At 37.1% G+C, this 21,701-nt stretch overlaps 1 protein-coding gene across 2 annotated transcripts; it reads right to left on the bottom strand.

The window, feature by feature from the left end:
* Window positions 1–3,705: 3,705 nt before the first annotated feature.
* aprt (adenine phosphoribosyltransferase) lies at window positions 3,706–20,171 on the bottom strand. 2 transcript variants are annotated; one of them, XM_088422322.1, is made up of 5 exons: window positions 19,972–20,171; window positions 11,119–11,222; window positions 9,278–9,411; window positions 7,784–7,862; window positions 3,706–5,607 (listed from the first exon to the last, which is right to left on the bottom strand). In XM_088422322.1, the coding sequence occupies exons 1-5, from the start codon at window positions 20,058–20,060 to the stop codon at window positions 5,468–5,470; spliced, it is 546 nt and encodes a 181-aa protein (XP_088278448.1). In that variant the 5' UTR covers window positions 20,061–20,171; the 3' UTR covers window positions 3,706–5,467. The 2 variants fall into 2 exon arrangements, with proteins under 2 accessions (XP_088278448.1, XP_088278449.1); XM_088422323.1 differs by lacking the exon at window positions 19,972–20,171 and adding an exon at window positions 19,724–19,842.
* Window positions 20,172–21,701: the final 1,530 nt, after the last annotated feature.

The raw sequence follows: 21,701 nt of genomic DNA, 5'->3' as shown, positions 1-21,701 counted from the left end.
ATTCTTATAGAACGTCTTAGATCATGTGTTGGTATCTCGGGATCAGCACTTTCTTGGTTCAGATCTTACATCCTGGGAAGGACGCATAGTGTTTCTTATGGTGATGCGATCTCTGAGTCTTTCTCCGTCTCATGTGGTGTCCCGCAGGGGTCAGTACTTGGTCCCTTACTGTTCAACATCTACATGATTCCTCTCGGCGATATTATACGCAAACATGCTATTAGTTTTCATTGCTATGCTGATGATACCCAACTCTATATGCCCTTAGAAATAACGGATCCGTGCAAGTGCAGTAAACTGGAGGCTTGCCTTGCCGAGATTAAACAATGGATGTCTTCCAATTTTCTGCTTCTCAACCCTAATAAAACTGAGATGTTATTTATTGGCCCTGCTCATCATCAGCACTTGCTTAAGAATACCACGCTGAACCTAGAAAACTGTATTATTTCCCAAAGTAGTTCTGCAAAAAATCTCGGCGTGATATTTGACTCCACTCTCTCCTTTCGAACACATATTAATAACATGACAAGAACGGCGTTTTTTCACCTCCGCAATATAGCTAAAATTCGCCCTATTCTTTCTCTTAGCGATGCAGAAACATTAATTCATGCATTTGTTACGTCGCGCCTAGACTATTGCAACATTTTGTTTTCTGGACTTCCCATGTCCTACATTAAAAGCCTGCAGTGTGTACAGAATGCAGCAGCGAGACTATTGACAAGGACGAGAAAGTTTGATCATATTACTCCGATTCTAGCTGACCTGCATTGGCTTCCAATACACGTGAGATGTGATTTTAAGGTGCTGTTAATTACTTATAAAATTCTACACGGTTTAGCTCCTTCCTATCTCGTCGACTTAGTATCACCTTATGTTCCGCCCCGACAACTTCGATCGCAAAATGCCGGTTTGCTATCGACCCCACGGGCTAAAAAGAAGTCTGCGGGATCAAGGGCGTTTTCCATTCGCGCGCCAGTACTATGGAATGCCCTACCTATGGAAGTTCGCGCAGCCACCTCAGTAGAAATCTTTAAATCCCGACTAAAAACACATTTATATTCAAAAGCATTTAGTTAATTTAGCCTGTCTGTAGCCTTCTTCTTTTTTCTTTTTTCCTGCCCCCCTCTTCCGGCTGGGAGAGGGGGCTAGCTAGATGGTGAGGGTTGACTTGACCGCCCCCATTGGGTCCTGCGTTGGTCGACCATCACGGGTCAGGAGTTCGGCCGTCTGCAGTCCACCTGGCTGGAATGTGGGATGGTTCCTGCCCAATGGCCTTGCCTGCTGTCAAGACATCACTGCACTATTTAGCACAATATGTTTTCTGTAATTTATGTTGTTTCTGTGTCTGGTACATGCAGCATCCACTTCAACCTGTGGGCCTGGAAGGGGGCTCCTCCCACCTGTGGTCCCTTCTGGAGGTTTCTGATTTTCCCCAAATTTGGGGTTTTTGAGTTTTTCCTTCCCCTTCTGGGAGCTTTGACAGGGGATGCTGTTGTGTACCCTATACTGAAAAGATGTCTCTGTACGACCTCTTTTCATTCTGTGAAGCCCTTTGAGACTTCGGTGATTCAGGGCTATATAAATAAAATTTGATTGATTGGCTGGGCCGATAGCTTTGTGACAGATCGCGTGACAGATAGCTTTGTGACAGATTTACCTTCAAAATTATGTATAGGAGGTAGGGAGATAGCTAAAAAAAAAAAATGTATGACGTTACAGCAATTTGTTTCCAAGCTGAATTCCCCAGGTTTAAGAAAAACACTTTTAAAGTTTGGCACATATATTTTTCAGATGTCCGTAGCAACCAGTTCCTCACAAAAAAAAAGATATTGACCCTAAACTTTCGGGAAGTCTTAAATGACCCCTGCTAAGTCAACTTTTAGTAGGTGTTGGAGAAATTTAATAAACCTTTTATTTTTATTGTGTAATAAATCAGTAATTAATCAGTGGTGTGCCAATCAATTATGACATGTTAATTGAAATCATTAATAACAGCAATCAGTAGTACTCAGTTGGGTAAAGCACGTGTACCAATCAATCATGTGTTAGCAATTATATTGATCAGATGTTCTTAATTGTTGAGATGATTTATTATTGTTGTTAATTCACATAGTGATTATACATTTGACACCTTTTTACTGGATATTAGGGTAGCAACATGTCCCAACATGTCACGGATAATGGTAGTTGAAGTCTTTTCAGAGCCCTGTCAAACAGCATCCAGGGCCCAGGGTCACCTGAAGGCTCCCCGGAAAGAGGAAGTTGGTTGAGGAAGTGTTGTGGACCTGAGCGTTCGACTTACTGGATGTTGTACATGTTGCTGCATACTGCATTGTGCCATTCACACACAGGCGCGCGCTCAGCTTTCACGAATGCGTATTACAAGATTTTGGGTTCCAGCCGCACATATTGCTCCCCCCATGCATTTCTACCCTTTAGGGCCAGACCTTTCATGTAACCTAGGGATCTCTAAAATAATAAAACTAGGGGGAACAAGGAAGGGCCTCAGAGCGTGGCAGCACTGCAGCCTTTGTGGTCCTGTCTCATCCTCATGCATGAGCAGATTCGTGCCTTCTCTCTTTCTTATTTTAGCTATTGGGTTTCGCGAGTATCAGCTCAGTGAACCTAACAGTAGGTTAGGACATCATCTATAATTTGAACACTTTAAAATCTGCATCTCAACACAAGAAGTTAAGCGAATAGTTCTTCGGCCTCAACCCCAAACTAAATTTACAATTCATTTTCCGAGGAATCATCTGCTGTGTGTGTGTGTGTGTGCATGTAGTGCGGTGGGGGGTGTTATAATGTCAACTCATTTGCAGCATTTGATTTAAGATTTTTGTGTTAAAAATAAATTGCCATTTGGTGTGGCCTGTGACCAGAAAGTTGTATCATTTTCCATTGATATTATAGCTTGTTGGGTGGCATTTGGCTACATGAAGGAAATAAAATCATGCCGATATTGTGATTGTTTTGTTTGTTTGTGTTTTATCAAGATAATACATTAGAATAGAATACCTTTGTTGTCATTATACTTGAAAATATACATGAAAATTGTGAGCAGTGCTCTGATTGCTGCATAATAAATATTAACAATAAATGGAATGAATAAATATTCTACATCAAAAAGCATCGTTTCACAAAGTGCGAGTTTTATTTTCTCTGTGTTTTTGTTTTGTTGTTAGTCCTGCTATTTATAGCTGTGATGGAGAAGCTGTCTTTTTGCTTCAAAAAGTTGAGTTTGCATGATAGGGGCCTTTTGATACGTATTCCAACATCACACCAGTGAATTCAGTCTAACTTGTCTGAAACAAGACTGAATGACAAGACTGATGATTGAAAAAACTGGAAACAAAATAAGTGATTCGTATGAAGTTCGATTGATTGATGAAGATCTTATGTGCGTATTCAGAAATACACATATTACTCCATCCATCAGCATTCTTGTTGACTTTAAAGAGAAGACAATAATTTGGATATTTTACGTTTTTTGTTCAAATTGAATTGCGATTTTAATTATTGGGGAACTCCTTAAATTACTGGTTTGTCTTAACACAAACGAATGGGCTGAAGACCAGGAACCTCCGACCCGGAACCGCGCGACCAGGAACTCACAGTTCCTAGACTGTTTTGGTGTGAAAGGGGCTAATGGTAATCTTTGGGAAAATATAGTACCTGCGAATTAACAAAGATTGCACACAGACAGAAGATGAATTAATTTTATTTTATTCTGAAATACTCTAGGCCTTGATCATAAACATTCATTTTTGAAACACAAATACATTTGAAGGAATGTTAAGACACACTAATTTGGCAAATCAGCAACATTTTAAGCCCTTAGGTTCAACATTGTTAGTTTGTCTTATTGCTAGTTGTGAATTTACTTTCACCACGGTCTGTGCAAAACAAGTTTGTTTTTTTTTTCCCAACAGCTGGTTAAGATAATGGCAAACCATGTTTAAGATGAAACAATACATTACAAGCTTCAAAGAATGAAAAACATACTTTTTTTTCACAAAACAATTCCAAAGAGATTGGGAAGTTGTACAGCGTGTAAATAAAGAGGATACGATGATTTGGTCATCACTGTCACTGTGAACACAACACACACAAGATATCTACCCCCCCCCCAAATATTCACTTAAGTGGAATTTGATACCTGCAACATGTTTAAAAAACAAAGGACTGGTAATGTTGCTCACAAGCAAAAGATGAGGCAAGTGAACTCACGCGTGAGCTTATAGTCTCACAGTTGAAGAACAATATTTTTCAACATACAATTTTAGCCAGAAAGTCAAATCAGTATTCCGCGGGCCACATTAAATAATGTGGTGGGCTGGATCTGGCAACTGGCAACCCAAAATGTTGAAGGAGCTATATTGAAGAAAAGCAAAAACGAAATCTATCTGGAGGGCTTATATAGGCTGTAAGTAGCTATATTATAACTGCTATATTATTAGCCTACTATCAAAATGACAAAGTAGGCTACAATAATGAGCCTTCAAGATTAAGGTTTAAACTGAAAGAAAGGTGCATTGCAGGCGGTGACACTAAACTTCATTGACAGAAATGTAATATTTGTTCTTCTCATTTTTACAGCTTTGGATTCCATTAAGAATGTTTGTGGCATGTTTGTAAATTTAAGTAAAATATGTTCTCTTCCATCTATTTTCATACAGTTTATTTAAAAAAAAAACACCAGGCAGCCACTAGGGCGGTGCTAAATAGCCACCTGTGTGTACATGTACTACACAAAGCTATGTTCAAGTTCAAGTGAACTAAAGCAGATTTATTTTGATGCATAGGTGTTACTTTTAATATAACAGGATGACAATGATAGTGTGGTAATTTTAATATTGCACTTTCACAGCTATCGTTACATCACTTCAAGCATACGAACCTTGCAAACAACGACAAGGTGACTTGAAACGCTTTTATGGTGACTGTGAGACCAGGTCAGAAAGGCTGGTTGGGCGGGATGTGACCAACCATACTGTATGTTGCCTATGTCTGATCTACAACCCATAATATTAAAACATTCCGAGAAAATAAAGAATTCTCTGAATGTAAGTGGCAAAGGTGTTTACATTTAACAAGAAATAATTCCAACAACAAACTTCAATAGTTACGGTCCGCGGTTCCTAAAGGTTTTTGAGTGCCATAAACAATGAAAGGTAATTTCACAGAAGATAACCTGCCAAATTCAAAATATATCAATATTTGGAGGGGGTATCAGTTTGAACATTATATATATCTTGTCTTTGTAGTGTTTTCATGTGATATTACGTTTCAAAGAATTGCAAATCATTGTATTTGTTTTAAGTTTGTTTCACACAACACCCCAATTTCATTGGAATTTCTATACCGTAGATGAAATACAGTGTGGAGAGGATACATCTTTATTGTTGTAAAACGTTCCAAAAGCGTGATAGCTGTATAATTCGATACAGAAAGGATGCAATAAATGTCAGTACTGAATCAGAGAGAAAACATTGTGTGGCTTCAGTCTGTCAATACCTTTAAGATCAGTCAGCTCAATAACAACCATGCAGCCTTGAATTTGTGCATGTTGTTTCTTCATTAATTGACAAGCTGCATCGAGAGTACCTGGAGAACCCAAAAAAAAAAAAGTTCAAGTAAAGACATAAAACATAGGTCACAAAGGCACTAAACTGATTTTGTGGATTCATGTAACGTACTGACAGTAAAGGAAAGTTGATGTTAAGACTGTTGTGGGGAAATACTGTATTTTGATTCATAAGGACATTAGTTTCTTGTCAGCTAAGAAAGCCTGAGTGATTTTAAACTTACACTCAGGGACTGACAATTGTTTTAGTCAGCAGCTTGAGGCTAGAGCTTTCTCGAGTTTATAATGCATTTTAAGCACCTTTTGTGTCACTCAAGGTCACTGTAGAAAGTTATAATAAAAATATATACCAGTAAGTAAGTATTACAAGACGAGCAATAAAGCACAACAAAGTTTAAAATGATCAAATGGGATAACTGTAGTTAAAACCAAACCAGTTGTAAAACAATGTCTGTGTTCAAGAAGATGTGGATGAGGGATGATTTGAATGTGATGAGAGTGTTTGGAACCAAGTGGCTAAAGGCTCTTGAACCCATGGTGATCAGGCAGGCGAAGGGTGAAATAAATGCATTTTTATTGTTGTAAGACAACAACGTCCTAAAGAGGAACTTCAAAATAAAAGTGTACCCAAGCCGCTCGTGTCTATACATTATTTGTTATGGTACGGTTGATTTTGACTCATTGGTTGGCTTCACCACATTAGGCTGTTTCACTGTCATGTACTAGGTTGACGGGTAGCACATACTCCCATGTATTCTGTTGCACTTCTGGTCCAACAGGCTAAAAAACAAACATCTTATACTATTCTTATTAGCCTAGTTCCAAAATGAAAGTTAACCGTTACATGAGTATTCAGCATACGTATATACGTGACAGCATGCTGTGTGTGAGCATGCGTATCGATGTTGCCTGTTTTCTTCCACCCTTGTAAAGTGTGCATGCCGTGCCACTATTGCATGTTGTGGTGTGACATCTTACATCCTGGCTCATATCGATAAGAGAACTGTTTGTAAATACGGTAAATGATACCAAGGAATTGAAACATCAGGAACTGGTTCTCAGCAAGGATCTGTTTTCAATGCTGATCTTTAGTCACCATAACAAAAAAAAAAGTCTGCTTCACCCAGATGATCCGATCTTGTGAAAATTTCACACATATGACGAGAGACATACCAAACCGGACCCAAGAAACTTCCCAGAATCCACAGTAATGTCATGGAGAACGCGACTCAGTCGATGCAGACGATTACAACCAAACCAGAATCACTGCCATGGTCCCTTGACATCAGAGCAAAGGCATGTAGAGTTACCCCAGCAAAGCCATGACAAAAACCAGTCTTGCCCTTTTGTGATGCAGCCACGATAGCAAACAAAAGTTCGATAGGGAGTTGGCAATAAGAGCCAACCTTGTATCAACAAGGTGATTTATTGATTCTGCAAATGTGGACGCTATCGGGTTTGGGTTACTTCTTCACAGTGCTGTAACACACAGCTGCATCATATAACCATCAGTCAAGCAGCTGACTGCTTTGATGATGACATTTTCTTGCCTACCCTACAAATACAGCTTTGTGTTTCTATCACGTCCAACTTTTTTTTTTTAAATGTTGAAGTAATGAACTTTAACCAAAAAACAACAACAACAACAAAAACCCTCAAATTTACAGTGCTAAGCAATTAAAGAACAGTCATTAAAAAAAACCAAAGCTAAACAGGAAACTAATTCAAACCAGCACAAAAAGGAAAAAAACCTGAAATGAAATAAACAACTGATTAATGAATAATCCCAAAACTAAAATAACCCTGTTTTCTATCCCGTTACAATAACAAACAGCACCGCAGTACAAATGATGACTTGACAGATAGTTGAAAATAACTATTAAATCTTGAGAAAGTGTGGAACACCTGTGAATTTGATTGGATAGGAATTGCGACTGACTGTACCACACGATGAATGTGAAAACTTTCATTTTGGACTTTAGTTATTCCTCTGAGTAATTGGAAAGGACATGGCACTCGCACACAAGCGATGTGTTGGAGACATCAGATATTAAAAAATGCCAGCGTAAAGTCACTTGAAAACAGTATGCAACTATTCATGAGTCATGTAGTTTGAAAAAATTGTGCTGGAGAGATTCAAAATGCCTGCGATAAACATTTGCCAAAATATTTTTCACACCAAATAAAACATCTCACCTCCAGTAGCTAAAAGGTCATCAACAAGCACTACTTTCTGCCCTTGTGTCACTGCATCCTCTTGGATCTCTACTTCTGCCTGTAACAGTAAAATAAAAAGTATATTTTTAAGTGGTTCTGTGAATACATTAAAGCTTGTGCGGTATTTTGACCATTTTGGGGTATTCCTGGTAGTGTGACAGGGGTTTTTAGAATTTTTACATTTATATGATCTGAAATCAAAAACACTAAACTTCAGCATGTCCTCAGAACAAAATAAAACAAAAGATAGAACACAAAACAATGTATGGAAACTCCAAATTAATTCACAAACACATATTACTCACATACATGTAAATGTATGAAAATACCATCTCCACTGAAGTAAATAATATGTTACAAACAATTGTAATTGAAAATGCTTCCGATATGTTCAGAGATGAACAACCTTAGCACACGTTTCACGATTTCCCCATACTACCAATTTTGCTGCTCACTTGAAAAAGTTCATTTACCGTATTGTCCGCACTATAAGGCGCACCGGATTATAAGGTGCACCCTCAATTAATGATACATTTTAAAACTTTTTCCATATTTTTTCAATCACAATATAGTAATACTCAAACTAATAACAATAATAACTCAAATAATAACTCTAAACTCTCAACAGCATAATAACACAATGTCAATATGACCAACCTTGTTCAACTGTAAACACACAAAAGAAACAGGTAAAGCTTACTTTATCAGTTCATTCCCCATCTACCAATCCCAATCTCAATATTGATCCACATATATAAGGCGTTCCTGATTATAAGGCGCACCATCAGCTTTTAAAAAAATAAGGCTTTTAGGTGCGCCTTATAGTGCGGAAAATACGGTACATACCTTACTTGTCATAAATGTGCAGAGTCCAAGAAATATCAAAATTTTTTATTTGGGCAACGGTTTTTCACATAATATTTTGGTACTGCAATTTGCTATGAAAAGACAATGTATCTTGTTCTACCTTTTTTCAATTTTTGTCTCATCGTATTTTATACTATAAAAGCTAAAACGTTGTACATAGTATAATTACTGTATATATAGTTAGCTTAAAAAAATAGGAGTTGTCCAAATGCTATTTGTGAAAAAGTCATGCTCCTTACAAATCAAAAGTTAATGTCAAAAAGGATATACTTGTCTCACTTTGTTATTCTGTCTTGCAAAGATGACCCACATAGTATGATGATCCTTTGCATTTGTATGGATTGAAGCAGAAATCACTTTTAGTTAATTGAATCAAATCGTTTTGGATCGAAAATCGTTGTGGATCGAAAATCGATTCTGAATCGAAGACCCCCAAAATCAGAATCAAAACGTGAGACAACCAAAGATTTCCTGGCTACAAACCGTTTGCACTACAGACAAACAATCCAGTTTCAATCTGCATAGGCTAAAAATCTAATTTTGTCTCAACAGAAACTTTGTGGCATGTGTATGTATAAGTGTTTGTGTCTGTGCTCTTGTTATTACCTTCCCGTATTCCAAATCATATGTCTTAGACACAGTGGCTCCTGGAAGTTTTCCTTTCTTCCTGACCATGATAAAACCAACTCCAAGCCGCTGAGCAAGAAGAGGCCCAAACAGGAAACCACGAGCATCTAAACCTTCCAGTCAAAAACAAATACACGCATGCACGTACACACGCGCACGCGCACACACACACACACACACACACACACATCACACATTAAAGAAGATAATGGTTTAGTACTGCAAAAATATCATTTTGATGACAGTTCAGACAAAGGTACCAGAAGATAGACTGCAATGTTCAAAAATTATTGACCAACACTTGGGAGAACTTTATTGAAGAAATGAGGAGGAATAGGGTCAAAAGGGGAGCCAGACAGCTTGATCTGGCAAACCTCATCCTCTAAGAACTTAAAGATAACAGCCTCAAAATAATTTAACACCACTGAACAAGGGACATGGACAGAGGGGTCAAATGTGGAGCTAGAAACCAAATCAAGAGTTGTTGAAAGTATTCCCACTTTTGTTGTATACCTGCTGTATAATGACAATAAAGGCATTCTATTCTACAAGTGTGTTGTAATGGATTTTGTGAATAAGGTTCGTCAAGTACAGTATTGTGTTTTGGCATCTTGAACTGTGCTCTGGTAGCAACATCAGCTACTATTCCATATTTTTGATAAGAGACGTGCAGCTTCTTGTTTTCACTTATGTTCGACTTTAATGCACTCCTGTTTAGCTGCACGCTCTGTCATTAAACCAGAGCTTGTGTCATTGTTGTCGTGGTAATGGGTTATTCTCCAAAATTATCAAGATCATTTTGAGGGTCTTAACATGGATGAAAACTCATGAAACTTTGCACACATATAAGGCCTAGAAAAGTCATTGACATCTTGTTAATTTTTTGTGTGATTTTATTCACAAAATGGCTCGATCCTTGTGAGAATAAGCGGCTATAGAAAATGAATGTAATATATATATATATATATATATATATATATATATATATATATATATATATATATATATATATATACACACATATACATACACACACACACATGCAGTGTATGTATATACAGTACAAACAGTGTATATCATAGGTCTCAAACTCTCACACCTGATTCAATTGATTAATATAACTTTCGAGAGCCTGCAGAGCTTGCTGAGGAATCATTTGAATCAGGTGTGTTTGAGAGAAGAATTGAAAACATGCAGGATTGCAGTCCTTGAGAACTGGAGTTTATGAAGGAGACGGGCACTCTTGCATGACATGTGACTGGCTCCTGGCGCAACCGTCGACCAATTAGGGCAGGAGTAGATTACAACTTTAAAACTCACACAGCCTGTTAGTCAGACGCGAGGGGAGAGCAGCAGGCCAACCTCGTCTCTCCATGAGACTACAGACAAGGGATGGAAACGGGAAGGGATAACAGAACCGTTACTGTATAAGGATTAATAATTTAAGATTTAAGTAAATATGTGTACTGCAGTAGTTCGACATCCGAGGCGTGCCCATGGCATGTGCATTTACAGTTAACTCGTCTGTCTAGCATGCAGGGAACAGTCAGCGTGTCTCTTCGCAGTAATAAACAAAAAAAATCCATGATGCACTGAGATGAGGCGCGAAGTAGCGATATATCGCTGTACACACACACACGTGCACACACACACGTGCACACAGGTGTCAAAGCTACAATAAGCAGTTTTGCATCACTATAAAGTAAATTTCGGACTTTATGCTTCATATGAATTAATTTGTGTTCAAAAATCCCTGTTACAACACATACTGGTTATTTACATTTACTGTGTAACTGTCTTTGATAGGTGAGATTTCTTACCTACAATCAGATCGACCTCCCAGTTTTTGTTTTTCACATGCTCTTCAAACAGGTCAATGACTGCTGCCAAAGCAGTTGGATCCTTCAGGATGGGACATATGTCTCTGTGGAGACATAAACTTTACATTATGCACATGGATATTTACTTGAGATCCGAATGTCATCTTCATTGACCAAGTATGTAAAATGCAAAACGTGCGTTACCTGCATTCATATTAAATGCATATTTAACGATTCAGAGTCGATCAAGACAGCACGCAGTCGTGCGACAAAAGATGCGTTTGTGACATGTAGAAGAAAAACAAGTGAAATGTTTGACATTGTAGTACAACGGTTATAGTATTTGAGCAATATGGGTGCATTCAAAAACAAACTTAAAGAAACACATTTCATTAATAAAACATTGATAAATCAATGCATGGTGAACATACTGAAAATAACAGAATAATTGCAAACTCATTCAACATGAATAAGAACAAGCCTGATTATGTGCCAGACATGGAATGGAAGCACTTGTCCTTGAGCCAACAAACAATCACAATATACCACGTCCCCATGTCACTTAATTTTGAAAAAAGGGGACTGATGCATTTAAAGTGCTTAACCACTGCTAAGCCAACGCCAATTAGAGACCAGCATACCCTATTCACCAATGAAAGACAAGCTGGACATCTATGGACACCCGAAGTTTTTTGCAAGTCATGATTGAGTAAATTGTCAATACAGTAAAAAAAAAAAAAAAAATTAGAAGGATTAGTGTACCGAATTTTCCGCACTATAAGGCACACCCAAAAGCCTGATTTTAAAAAGCTGACGGTGCGCCTTATAATCCGGTGCGCCTTATATATGGATCAAATCATGTGCTGACCGCATAAACTAGTTTATGCCTAAAAAATCCAGTTCAAACCAACCTGGCCCGAGGGTACTAAAGCCAACATGGCCCAGCGCAATTAATTAACTTGATTTGCAGGCCCAACACATTTTTTTTTTTTTTTTAGGACTTACTAGTGTGTGGCCCCACACTCATGTTTGTCATTTAAGTTTCCCTGATTTTCGTTGATTCCTAACTTCTTTGTGCTCCATATCGTAACAGCGGGTCAAAAATATATAATGCACGCCGAGGAAAAAATTAAAAAGACGCCAGCCTTCACCTGCGCTTGGCTCCAAACTCATATCGTTGCATGTTTGTCTTTTAAATTTCCCTGACTTTCATTTATTCCTAACTTTTTTGTGCTCCATAACAAAATAGCTGGTCAAAAATACATAATGCATGCCGAGGGGAAAATCAAAAGAATTGCGGCACAGCATTCACAAGTGCATGGCTCGATCTGGATCTATTCTGCGCTCTGCGGCTCCTGTTTAGTTGTTAAATAGCAATTATCAATAACACATTCTCTGTTTTATCTGAATTTTTTTTTAAAACAAACATTTCTTAGTATAATATCCATTCAACGCTTATATTATGTGAATAAAGTCTATATTCTATTAATAAAGTTTGATGACTTTGCTGATTGTTTTACATACATTCCCTTCAATAAAGCACCATCTAGTGGCTATCTAGTGGATGCATAATACAACCCCAGCCAGTACTATGATTTCAACTCTATGTGCGCCTTATAATCCGGTGCGCCTTTTATATGGCTTTTTTTTTTTTTTATCTATGCCATTCATTGATGGTGCGCCTTATAATCCGATGCGCCTTATAGTGCGGAAAATACGGTATTTATCTTGTTTTTGATAGTGTCAAGAGGGGGGATTTGAACCTGTGACACAGTGGATTTAAGAAACACCACAAGCATGGAATCTATAAGCCAGACATATTCATAGATATTTCAAGATCAGCCCGCAGGCCAATTGCGGCTAGTGTTCAAATTTTAATAGGCCTGGAAGAAAAAGAAGTTTGGACGTGACCAAGAACAGGTATCAGAAGGGGGGGGGGGGGGGGGGGGGGGGGGGTACGTCAATTGAAAAAAAAAAAATTACATAAAAATTTAAAAAAACAAACAAAAAAAAAAAAACATCCGTCATTGCTTGGTTTTTTTTGTGCCCTGAATTTACAGCTTGAACTTCATTTGAACTTCATTGGTTATGTTGTATGTATGTTTAATCTTCCCAAAAGTGTTTTTTTTTTCTTCATATAGACCTTTTCTTCATTAGTTTTGGGAAAAATTTGAAAATAAAAATGTGCAAAAAAGTATGGCTTTTGCATAAAAAAAGTAAAATCAAATAGTTCATTTGTATCTAAACTTATTAGTTCAAAGAATGTCAGGCAGAATAATTGGCCCTTACACATTTTCACCTAACCAAATCTCTGCTATAAGGGCGACATCTATAGGAAGTATTTGGTGCAACAGGGCACAACACAGTCAAGTGTTTTGGGAAGGTAAAAACAGGAAACCGAAATATAGCGAGGACTTCCAGATTAACAGACGGACTGTTTGTCAGTTTGTCACAGACGAACACCCGTTTTGCCGACAGACCGACGCTTGACAGGAATGCCCCAAAAAATGTCGGAAGTGCACTTTTCATCTGGGTTTGTTAACTTAAATATAATTCAATTGACTTACATGGTTATCTGCAATGTTGGTGCATCTTTGTCATATGAACTGCAATCAATGTGAAAATAGTCACTTAACAACATCACTGCATCATTGCTGTTATTTGTTACATAATTATTGTTCAGTACACAATGTGATTTCAAATTTTTGTGTCTAATCCGTTTTAATTAATAAAAAATACATTTAAATAACGTTTGTTGCCTCGTTTTTTAAGGATTTGATGCTACTAAGGATTGCAGTGCATGGCACTCGAGATTTTAGTGTCCGGAGGTTGACAGGTCTGCAATACGCTTAATTAATAAATACTGTGTCATGACTTCAACAAGCAGCCCGTTTCGAGATTGTCAAGCTTACGCTGTTTGAACGCAGTCTTGTCTCTTTCCCACGGTCGCGAATTTAAATGATTCTGTTCTGCCATTCAGTACAGTAATTTGTTGTAGACGATGCTTGCTATGCTTTTATTTTGCTGCAAACTGAGCAAACAGAAAGCTTGGTGAGCTTTTGAGCGTGGTAGTTACACAGTTGGGCAAAAGAACGTGATCAAATCCGTGGTGATCGAGAAAGCATTTTGAAATCCTCCAGGGGCAACGCCTGTATGCATAATGTTGTTTGTTGAATTGTTAGGGTCATATTTAAAAGGTAAAGTTACATGTATGTGGTCAGAATTGTAGAAAAAGTATTCACAAATGCGTATTTCAATCCACAAATGTGTAACCAAAGTCACAAATGTGGATTTTAATTCACAAGTGCGTAATTCAATCCACAAAAGCGCTACCAAAGTCGAAAGTCGTGAATGTGCAACGAGAACCACAAATGTGCAACAATAACCAAAAATGTGGAACAATAACCACAAGTGTGCAACAAGAACCAGAAATGCGCAACTGAAGTCACAAATTCTTAACAGAAATCCACAACTGTGCAACAAAAATCACAAATGCTTAAAGAGTCACAAATTCAAAACAGAAAGCGAGGTAAAGTTGGGTTGTTCTTCGATATTCAGTTGACATTCGGTGGGGACCATCTGAAAATTACACGTTTCAGTGTGAAAAAACGTTCACTAAAAATCAATAAAATAACATTTTACCATTCTTTAGTAGATGTAGTAGATCATACTTGTAATGCATGAGGTTTTTGTGAAAAAAACACTTTATATGGACAGATTATGCATTTCATAAATGAAAAAAAAATCTCTAAAATATAGGAAATTACTTTTTTTTCTTTGTTTTTGTTGTAGTGGGTAACTTTTGTAATGCCCTAACTACTACGGGTGCGATTTTTGTGAAAGAGGACTTTTGATGGACGTGGTAAGTAATTAAAAATAAGATATATTCACTAAAAATCAAGGACATTACTTTGTTTCTTTCTTTTAGCTGTAGTAGGTCATTTTTGTAATGCCCTAACTACTACAGGTGAGGTTTTTGTGATAAAATACTTTATATGGATATGGTAAGTAATTGAAATATAAAATATACTGAAATAAATACAAAATAATAAAAGTATTCATTAAAAATCAAGGAAATTACTTTTTTCTTTATTTTTATTGTAGTAGAAAACACTTATAATACCCTAACTACTACAGGTGAACCTTTTGAAAAATGACTTTTGATGGAGATGGTGAGTAATTGAAAATTAAAAATATTCACAAAAAAATCAAGGAAATGACTTTTTTTCCAATATTTTTGTTGTAGGAAATCATATTAGTAAGGCCCTAACTACTACAGGTGAACGTTTTGTGAAAGAGGACTTTTGATGGACATGGTAAGTAATTAAAAATAAGAAATATTCACTAAAAATCAAGGAAATTACTTTTTTCTTTATTTTAGCTGTAGTAGGTCATTTTTGTACTACCACCACAGCAAAAAGAAATAGAAAAAGTCATTTCCTTGATTTTTAGTGAATATTTTTACTTTTCAATTTCTTACCATGTCCATCAAAAGTCATCTTTTACAAAAAAATCACCTGTAGTAGTTAGAACATTACAAATTTGACCTACTACAGCAAAATAAAAGATAAAAAGTAATTTCCTTGATTTTTAGTGAATATTTTTAATTTTCAATTACTTACCATGTCCATCCAAAGTCAATTTTAACAAAAAAATCTCACCTGTAGTAGTTAGAGCATTACTAATATGACCTACTACAAAATAAAGGAAAACAATAATTTCCTTGATTTTTAGTGAATATTTTTATTTTCCAATTTCTTTCCATGTCCATCAAGTCATTTTTTACAGAAATCTCACCTGTAGTTGTTAGAACATTACGAATATGACCTACTAGAACAAAAAAGGATAAAAATAATTTCCTTGATTTTTAGTGAATATTTTTATTTTCCAATTTTTTTCCATGTGCATCAAGTCATTATTCACAGAAATCTCACCAGTAGTAGTTAGAGCACTCCTAATATGACCTACTACAACAACAAAAAAAGATAAAAATTCATTTCCTTGATTTTCTAGTGAATATTTTTAATTTTCAATTTCTTACCATGTCCATCAAGTCATTTTTCACAAAAATTTCAACCTGTTGTAGTTAGGGCATTACTAATATTACCTACTACAACAAAAAAGAAGGAAAAAAAAGTCACTTACTTGATTTTTAGTGAATATTTTTATTTTTCAATTACCATGTCCATCAAAAGTCATCTTTTACAAAAAAAAAAGTGCACCTGTAGTAAAAAGGGCATTACAAGTTTGACCCACTAAAGCAAAAAGAAATAGAAAAAGTAATTTCCTTGATTTTTAGTGAATATTTTTATTTTTCAATTACTCACCATGTCCATCAAAAGTCATCTTTCACAAAAAAGTCCATCTGTAGTATTTATTTCACTATATTTTATGTTTTAATTACGTACCATGTCCATATAAAGTATTTCATCCACAACAAACTCACCTGTAGTAGTTTGGGCATTACAAATATGACCTACTACAGCAAAAATAAAGATAAAAAGTAATTTCCTTGATTTTTAGTGAATAATTTTATTTTTTAATTACATACCATGTCCATATTAAGTATGTTTTTCACAATAAAACCCACCTGCAGTAGTTAGGGCATTACAAAAATGACCCACTACAGCAAAAAGAATGATAAAAACTAATTGTCTAGATTATAAGTGAATAGTTTTTTTATTTTAATTGCATACCATGTCTATATAAAGTATTTTTCCACAAAAAACTAACCTGTAGTACATAGGGCATTGCCAGTATGACCTACTACAGCAAAAACAAAGATAAAAAGTTAATTTCATTGATTTTTAGTGACTGAATTTCATGACTAAACGTGTAATTTGCTGACGGTTCCTTACATCGAGCACGGCGAATGACGGTCGGTTGACAATGTGTATTCGGTGTTTTCTCTAATTGACAGTAATCATATAGTATATTAAAGTATGTTCACTGTGCTTTTAACTACACTCTTTAATTCCGCGGACACTGCCATGGAATGTCAACTGAATATCGAATAACAAACCAACTTTACCTCGCTAAAACAGCGAGGTAAAAAACGGAAATCCACAATAGTACAACGAAAATCCACAAATGGGCGGCTGAAGTCACAAATGAGTAATGAAAGTCACAAATGTGTACGTTGGTGTCAATGATTTGTATGTAAACACATAGTTGAATGCGTAAATAGCTATTATTCGAGTTCGAACTCTGTTTCGAATGAGTTGCAAGTCACACACAAATCCCCAGATGCATTTGCAAATCCTCTCACGCATTTTTGATTCCATTGCGGCAGGACTGGAGCAAAAGTTAAAAGTAAACACTTAGGTAAAGTTGGCAAGATATTGGCAGATTCGGACTTTCACGATCAATACCTCTCAGACAAAACGTCGTCGAAACACCAAAATTGCCTTTATGCCTCCTTCATAACACAGACTACCAGCTACAATGTCAAAAAAAGACATTTGTAAAATATTTAAACCGTTTCTTTCGGTGAAAAGACGCAATTGATCTCTATGAGCAGCAGAGGCTGGGCGAGTGCGCAAGGGACCGTCTGCAAATTACTAGATGAAGAGGGGAAAAAAACAATAACGCCACAATTCGTGATTATGAATTCAACGAACACGTCAAAGACATTGACATGATCATATTGGGACAGTGCTTTTGGATAAAAAAGCGTTTGTTTAATTTTGGACAATTTTTTTACTTAAAGATCATGAATAAACTGAATATTCATCTATAGCTCCAATATTGTTGAATATAAGGAGTCCAAAATCACTGGGCACATTCATGACATTTTCATGATCACACTACAACACTCGTTTTTTAAGTAAATTATTTTGATAAATTTTGGGGATTTATTTGAAATGCTTGTTAATCATTTATACCCTCAAAATGAATCACTGGCTCCCCTTTTGAATTGGGGTAAACACTCCTAAATCACTATAACCATCAATGAAGTACTCCCAATTATGCTACAACTGCTGGTTTTCTAATAAATTCATCTGCCTAATTTTAAGGATTTTTTTAAATGCATATTGACCATAATTTACCAATATATTGATCAATAGCTCTGCTGTTGGTTGAGTTAGAGACTCCTAAATCACCACACACAACAGTGACACCCCTCCCCTTACGCTACATTCTTTGGTTTTCAAATAAATCCCTCTGCCAAATTTTAAGGATTTTGTTTATGATTACTGATCAATATTTACCAATATATTGATCAATAGCTCTGAGTTTGGTTGGGTTAGGGACCCCAAAATCACCACACACATCAATGACATCCCTCTCCTTATGCTACATCCTCTGGTTTTCAAATAAATCCCTCTGCCTAATTTTAAGGATTTTTTTATGATTATTGATCAATAATTACCCATATATTGATCAATAGCTCTGCTGTTGGTTGGGTTAGAGATTCCAAAATCACCACACACATCAGTGGCATCCCTACCCTTAGGCTACATTCTCTGGTTTTCAAATAGATCCCTCTGCCTAATTTTAAAGAATTTTTTATGGTTATTGATCAATATTTACCCATATATTGATCAATAGCTCTGCTGTTGATTGGGTTAGGGACTCCAAAATCACCACACACATCAGTGACATCCCTCCCCTTATGCTACATTCTCTGGTTTTCCAATAATTCCCTCTGCCTAATTTTAAGGCTTTTTTTATGATTATTGATCAATAATTACCCATATATTGATCAATAGCTCTGCTGTTGGTTGAGTTAGAGACTCCAAAATCCTCAAACACATCAGTGACATTCCTCCCTTCATGCTACATTCTTTGGTTTTCAAATAAATTCCTCTGCCTATTTTTAAGGATTTTGTAATTATTAATCAGCAATATTTACACATATATTGATCAATAGCTCTGCTGTTGGTTGAGTTAGGGACTCCAAAATCACGGCACACAACAGCGGCATACCTCCCCTTAGGCTACATTCTCTGGTTTTCAAATAATACCCTCTGCCTAATTTTAAGGATTTTTTTCATGATAATTGATCAATATTTACACATATATTGATCAATAGCTCTGCTGTTGGTTGGGTTAGGGACTCCAAAATCACCACACACATCAGTGACACCCCCCCCCCCCCCCCCCCCCCCAATTGCGTCTTTTCACCGAAAGAAACGGTTTAAATATTTTACAAATGTCTTTATTGACATTGTAGCTGGTAGTCCGTGTTACGAAGGGGGCATAATGGCAATTTTGGTGTTTCGACGACGTTTTATCTGAGAGGTATTGATCGCGAAAGTCCGAATCTGCCAATATCTTGCCAACTTCACTTAAGTCAAGTAAACAGCCAATCCAGGGGGTCAAGTGTTCGCAGATCGCCCTAATTACAGAGCTATGTACGCATTCCGCTACAATAAGCGTTTACATACAAATCAACGTGACTTAAGTCGAGCGTTTGTAATTATTGTTACGCATTTGTGACTTGAGTCGCGCATTTGTGGTTCTAGTTGCACATGTGTGGTTCTCGTTGCACATTTGTGACTTCCGTTACGCATTTGTGGATTGAAATACGCATTTGTGAACCGATATACTTATTTGTGAATACAGTACTTTAGCTACAATTCCAAACCCATGCAATACCCACCTTCCTTGTATGCAGCACGAGCTCATTTGCACAGTTCCGAGAATACGCTGTGGCGTTTATTTAGTCCGCGTTATCCGAAAGGCTTCCGGGTGCACATCCTTCAAACATTCCTCATTCTCACCAAATCAAAGTTAAACAATAACGCGCATTTCTTGCGCATAAACGATGCCTTTTGGTCACAACCACAAATCACCAATTTTGGGGAGAGTGACACAGTTATGTTAAAACGAGAATATTCCAATTATTACCTGAATAAGACGCCCTTCTCAGGAAAGTCCGGAAAGGCACGGATAACTCTACGAAGCAGTTGTATTTTAGATTCTGAGCGCCGCTCCATTAAGCTGACTAGTACTGAACCTCAATGTTCACTTTTAGGTTGGGTAGTGATTAAACACTACAGTGGGCTTGAACTGTAGACGGAACAAAATCTGCAATGTAAGTGTACGGCAAAACCATTGGGACAAACTACGCACCAAAGTTCAGTAACGTTGGTCAGCGTAGTGCATATATAGACAGTCTACCAGTGGTTCTCAAATGGGGTTAGGTGTACCGCTGAGTACTTGAAGGAACTTCCAGATGGTAATTGAGATTTTAAATGAAAAAAATATGCAAACATATTTTAAAAATGATTATTGAGTTACACGTTTCAGGAAAATATAAGTTCATAAAAAATATGTTCAGTAGGTTATTCAATTATATTATTAAAAATAAATTCTCCCCCGTACTAGAATGGTTCGACCACAGAGACAAAACAAAGTGTCCGTCACCTACTGACTGCTCTCAAAACCACACCATATTTCTAATGACAAAATGTAACATCAAAAGCGGCCAGAGGCAGAGCCAAAACAGAGCAGGCCAAACAAAACACAAATGAACGTAATGTTAGACTATATCAGCTCCAAAACATTATTTCGGGTGCGTCCCACGCGGCCAGGTACCTGTTGATCCACAGATATAGCGGAACGGTGGTTGGGGACCACTGTTAATTTTTTTTTTTTTTAAACAAAAACTGCTTTGCGCCAAGGGGTACTTGTCTGAAACGACATTTCACATGGGGTACATGTTATGGCATGGAATGATGAGTAGGTGTGGAAGGAGGGGACCCCCAAAAAAACTGCGGGAAGCTTGAAGGTAGAGGCTCAAATAATTAAATATTTAATATTAAACTGAGACTGGATCCACAAGAACAAAATAATACAAAGTAACAACAGAAAACTCAAAACTGAAACAACTCACTAAAGGCATCAGGGGCACAAAGACAGGTAGGCTGGAGATACTCTGAATTGGAGGCTGAAGAACTCGGCCAGAATGCCAGTCAAACATAAAGACAACTCAAGAACACAAAACAGCGGGACCGGCACACAAAGCAGGGGACTCTGACAGGTGGACACTCAAGGAGAAAGCAAACACAGACAGGAGGACAAAATCATACTAACGAGGACACAGACAGGCAAGGCGCATGCGAGGGAAACAAACATGAAGCATAAACTAAACCCCACAACAACAAATCTCAACTGAACATGACAGTACATCACTGAAAAAAGGTTGAGAACCATTGGTATATATACAGTAATTCATCTCATGTCTTTTATTTTATGTTGCTGGGTTTTCACTGCTCCGTTTCAATGCTAGCAACTATTAAGAAGGGAGTGAGAGATGGTAGAATGTTTTGGGGCATTTTTTTCTGACTGTATTTTAATTGCAGCAGCTTGGTGGTGCAGTGGTTGGCATGTCTGCCTCAGGGTTCAGGAACCCGAGTTGAAACCATCTCGCTCCAGCCTTCCTGTGTGGAGTTTGCATGTTCTTCCTGAGCCCGCGTGGGTTCTTCTCAGGCACGCCGGCTTCCTTCCACACTCTAGATCAGTGATCACCAACCTTTTTGAAACCAAGAGCTACTTCTTTGGTACTGAGAAATATGAAGGGCTACCAATTATGTGAAGACCCTGATCATGTCATTGATTTCTCACAATAATTAAGA

This window comes from Hippichthys cyanospilos, chromosome 8, assembly GCF_059441005.1.
Source record: "Hippichthys cyanospilos isolate Australia breed blue-spotted pipefish chromosome 8, RoL_Hcya_1.0, whole genome shotgun sequence".
Classification (NCBI taxonomy): domain Eukaryota; kingdom Metazoa; phylum Chordata; class Actinopteri; order Syngnathiformes; family Syngnathidae; genus Hippichthys; species Hippichthys cyanospilos.
This window is presented reverse-complemented; position numbering and strand designations above follow the sequence as displayed.

Excerpts from the sequence above, each read along its gene's own strand:
- aprt (XM_088422322.1), bottom strand. The coding sequence starts at position 20,060 with ATGGAGCGGCGCTCAGAATCTAAAATACAACTGCTTCGTAGAGTTATC. Across the intron at positions 11,223-19,971 it reads GAGAAGGGCGTCTTATTCAG|AGACATATGTCCCATCCTGA; the intron begins GTAATAATTGGA and ends ATGTCTCCACAG. Across the intron at positions 7,863-9,277 it reads ATGATTTGGAATACGGGAAG|GCAGAAGTAGAGATCCAAGA; the intron begins GTAATAACAAGA and ends TTACTGTTACAG.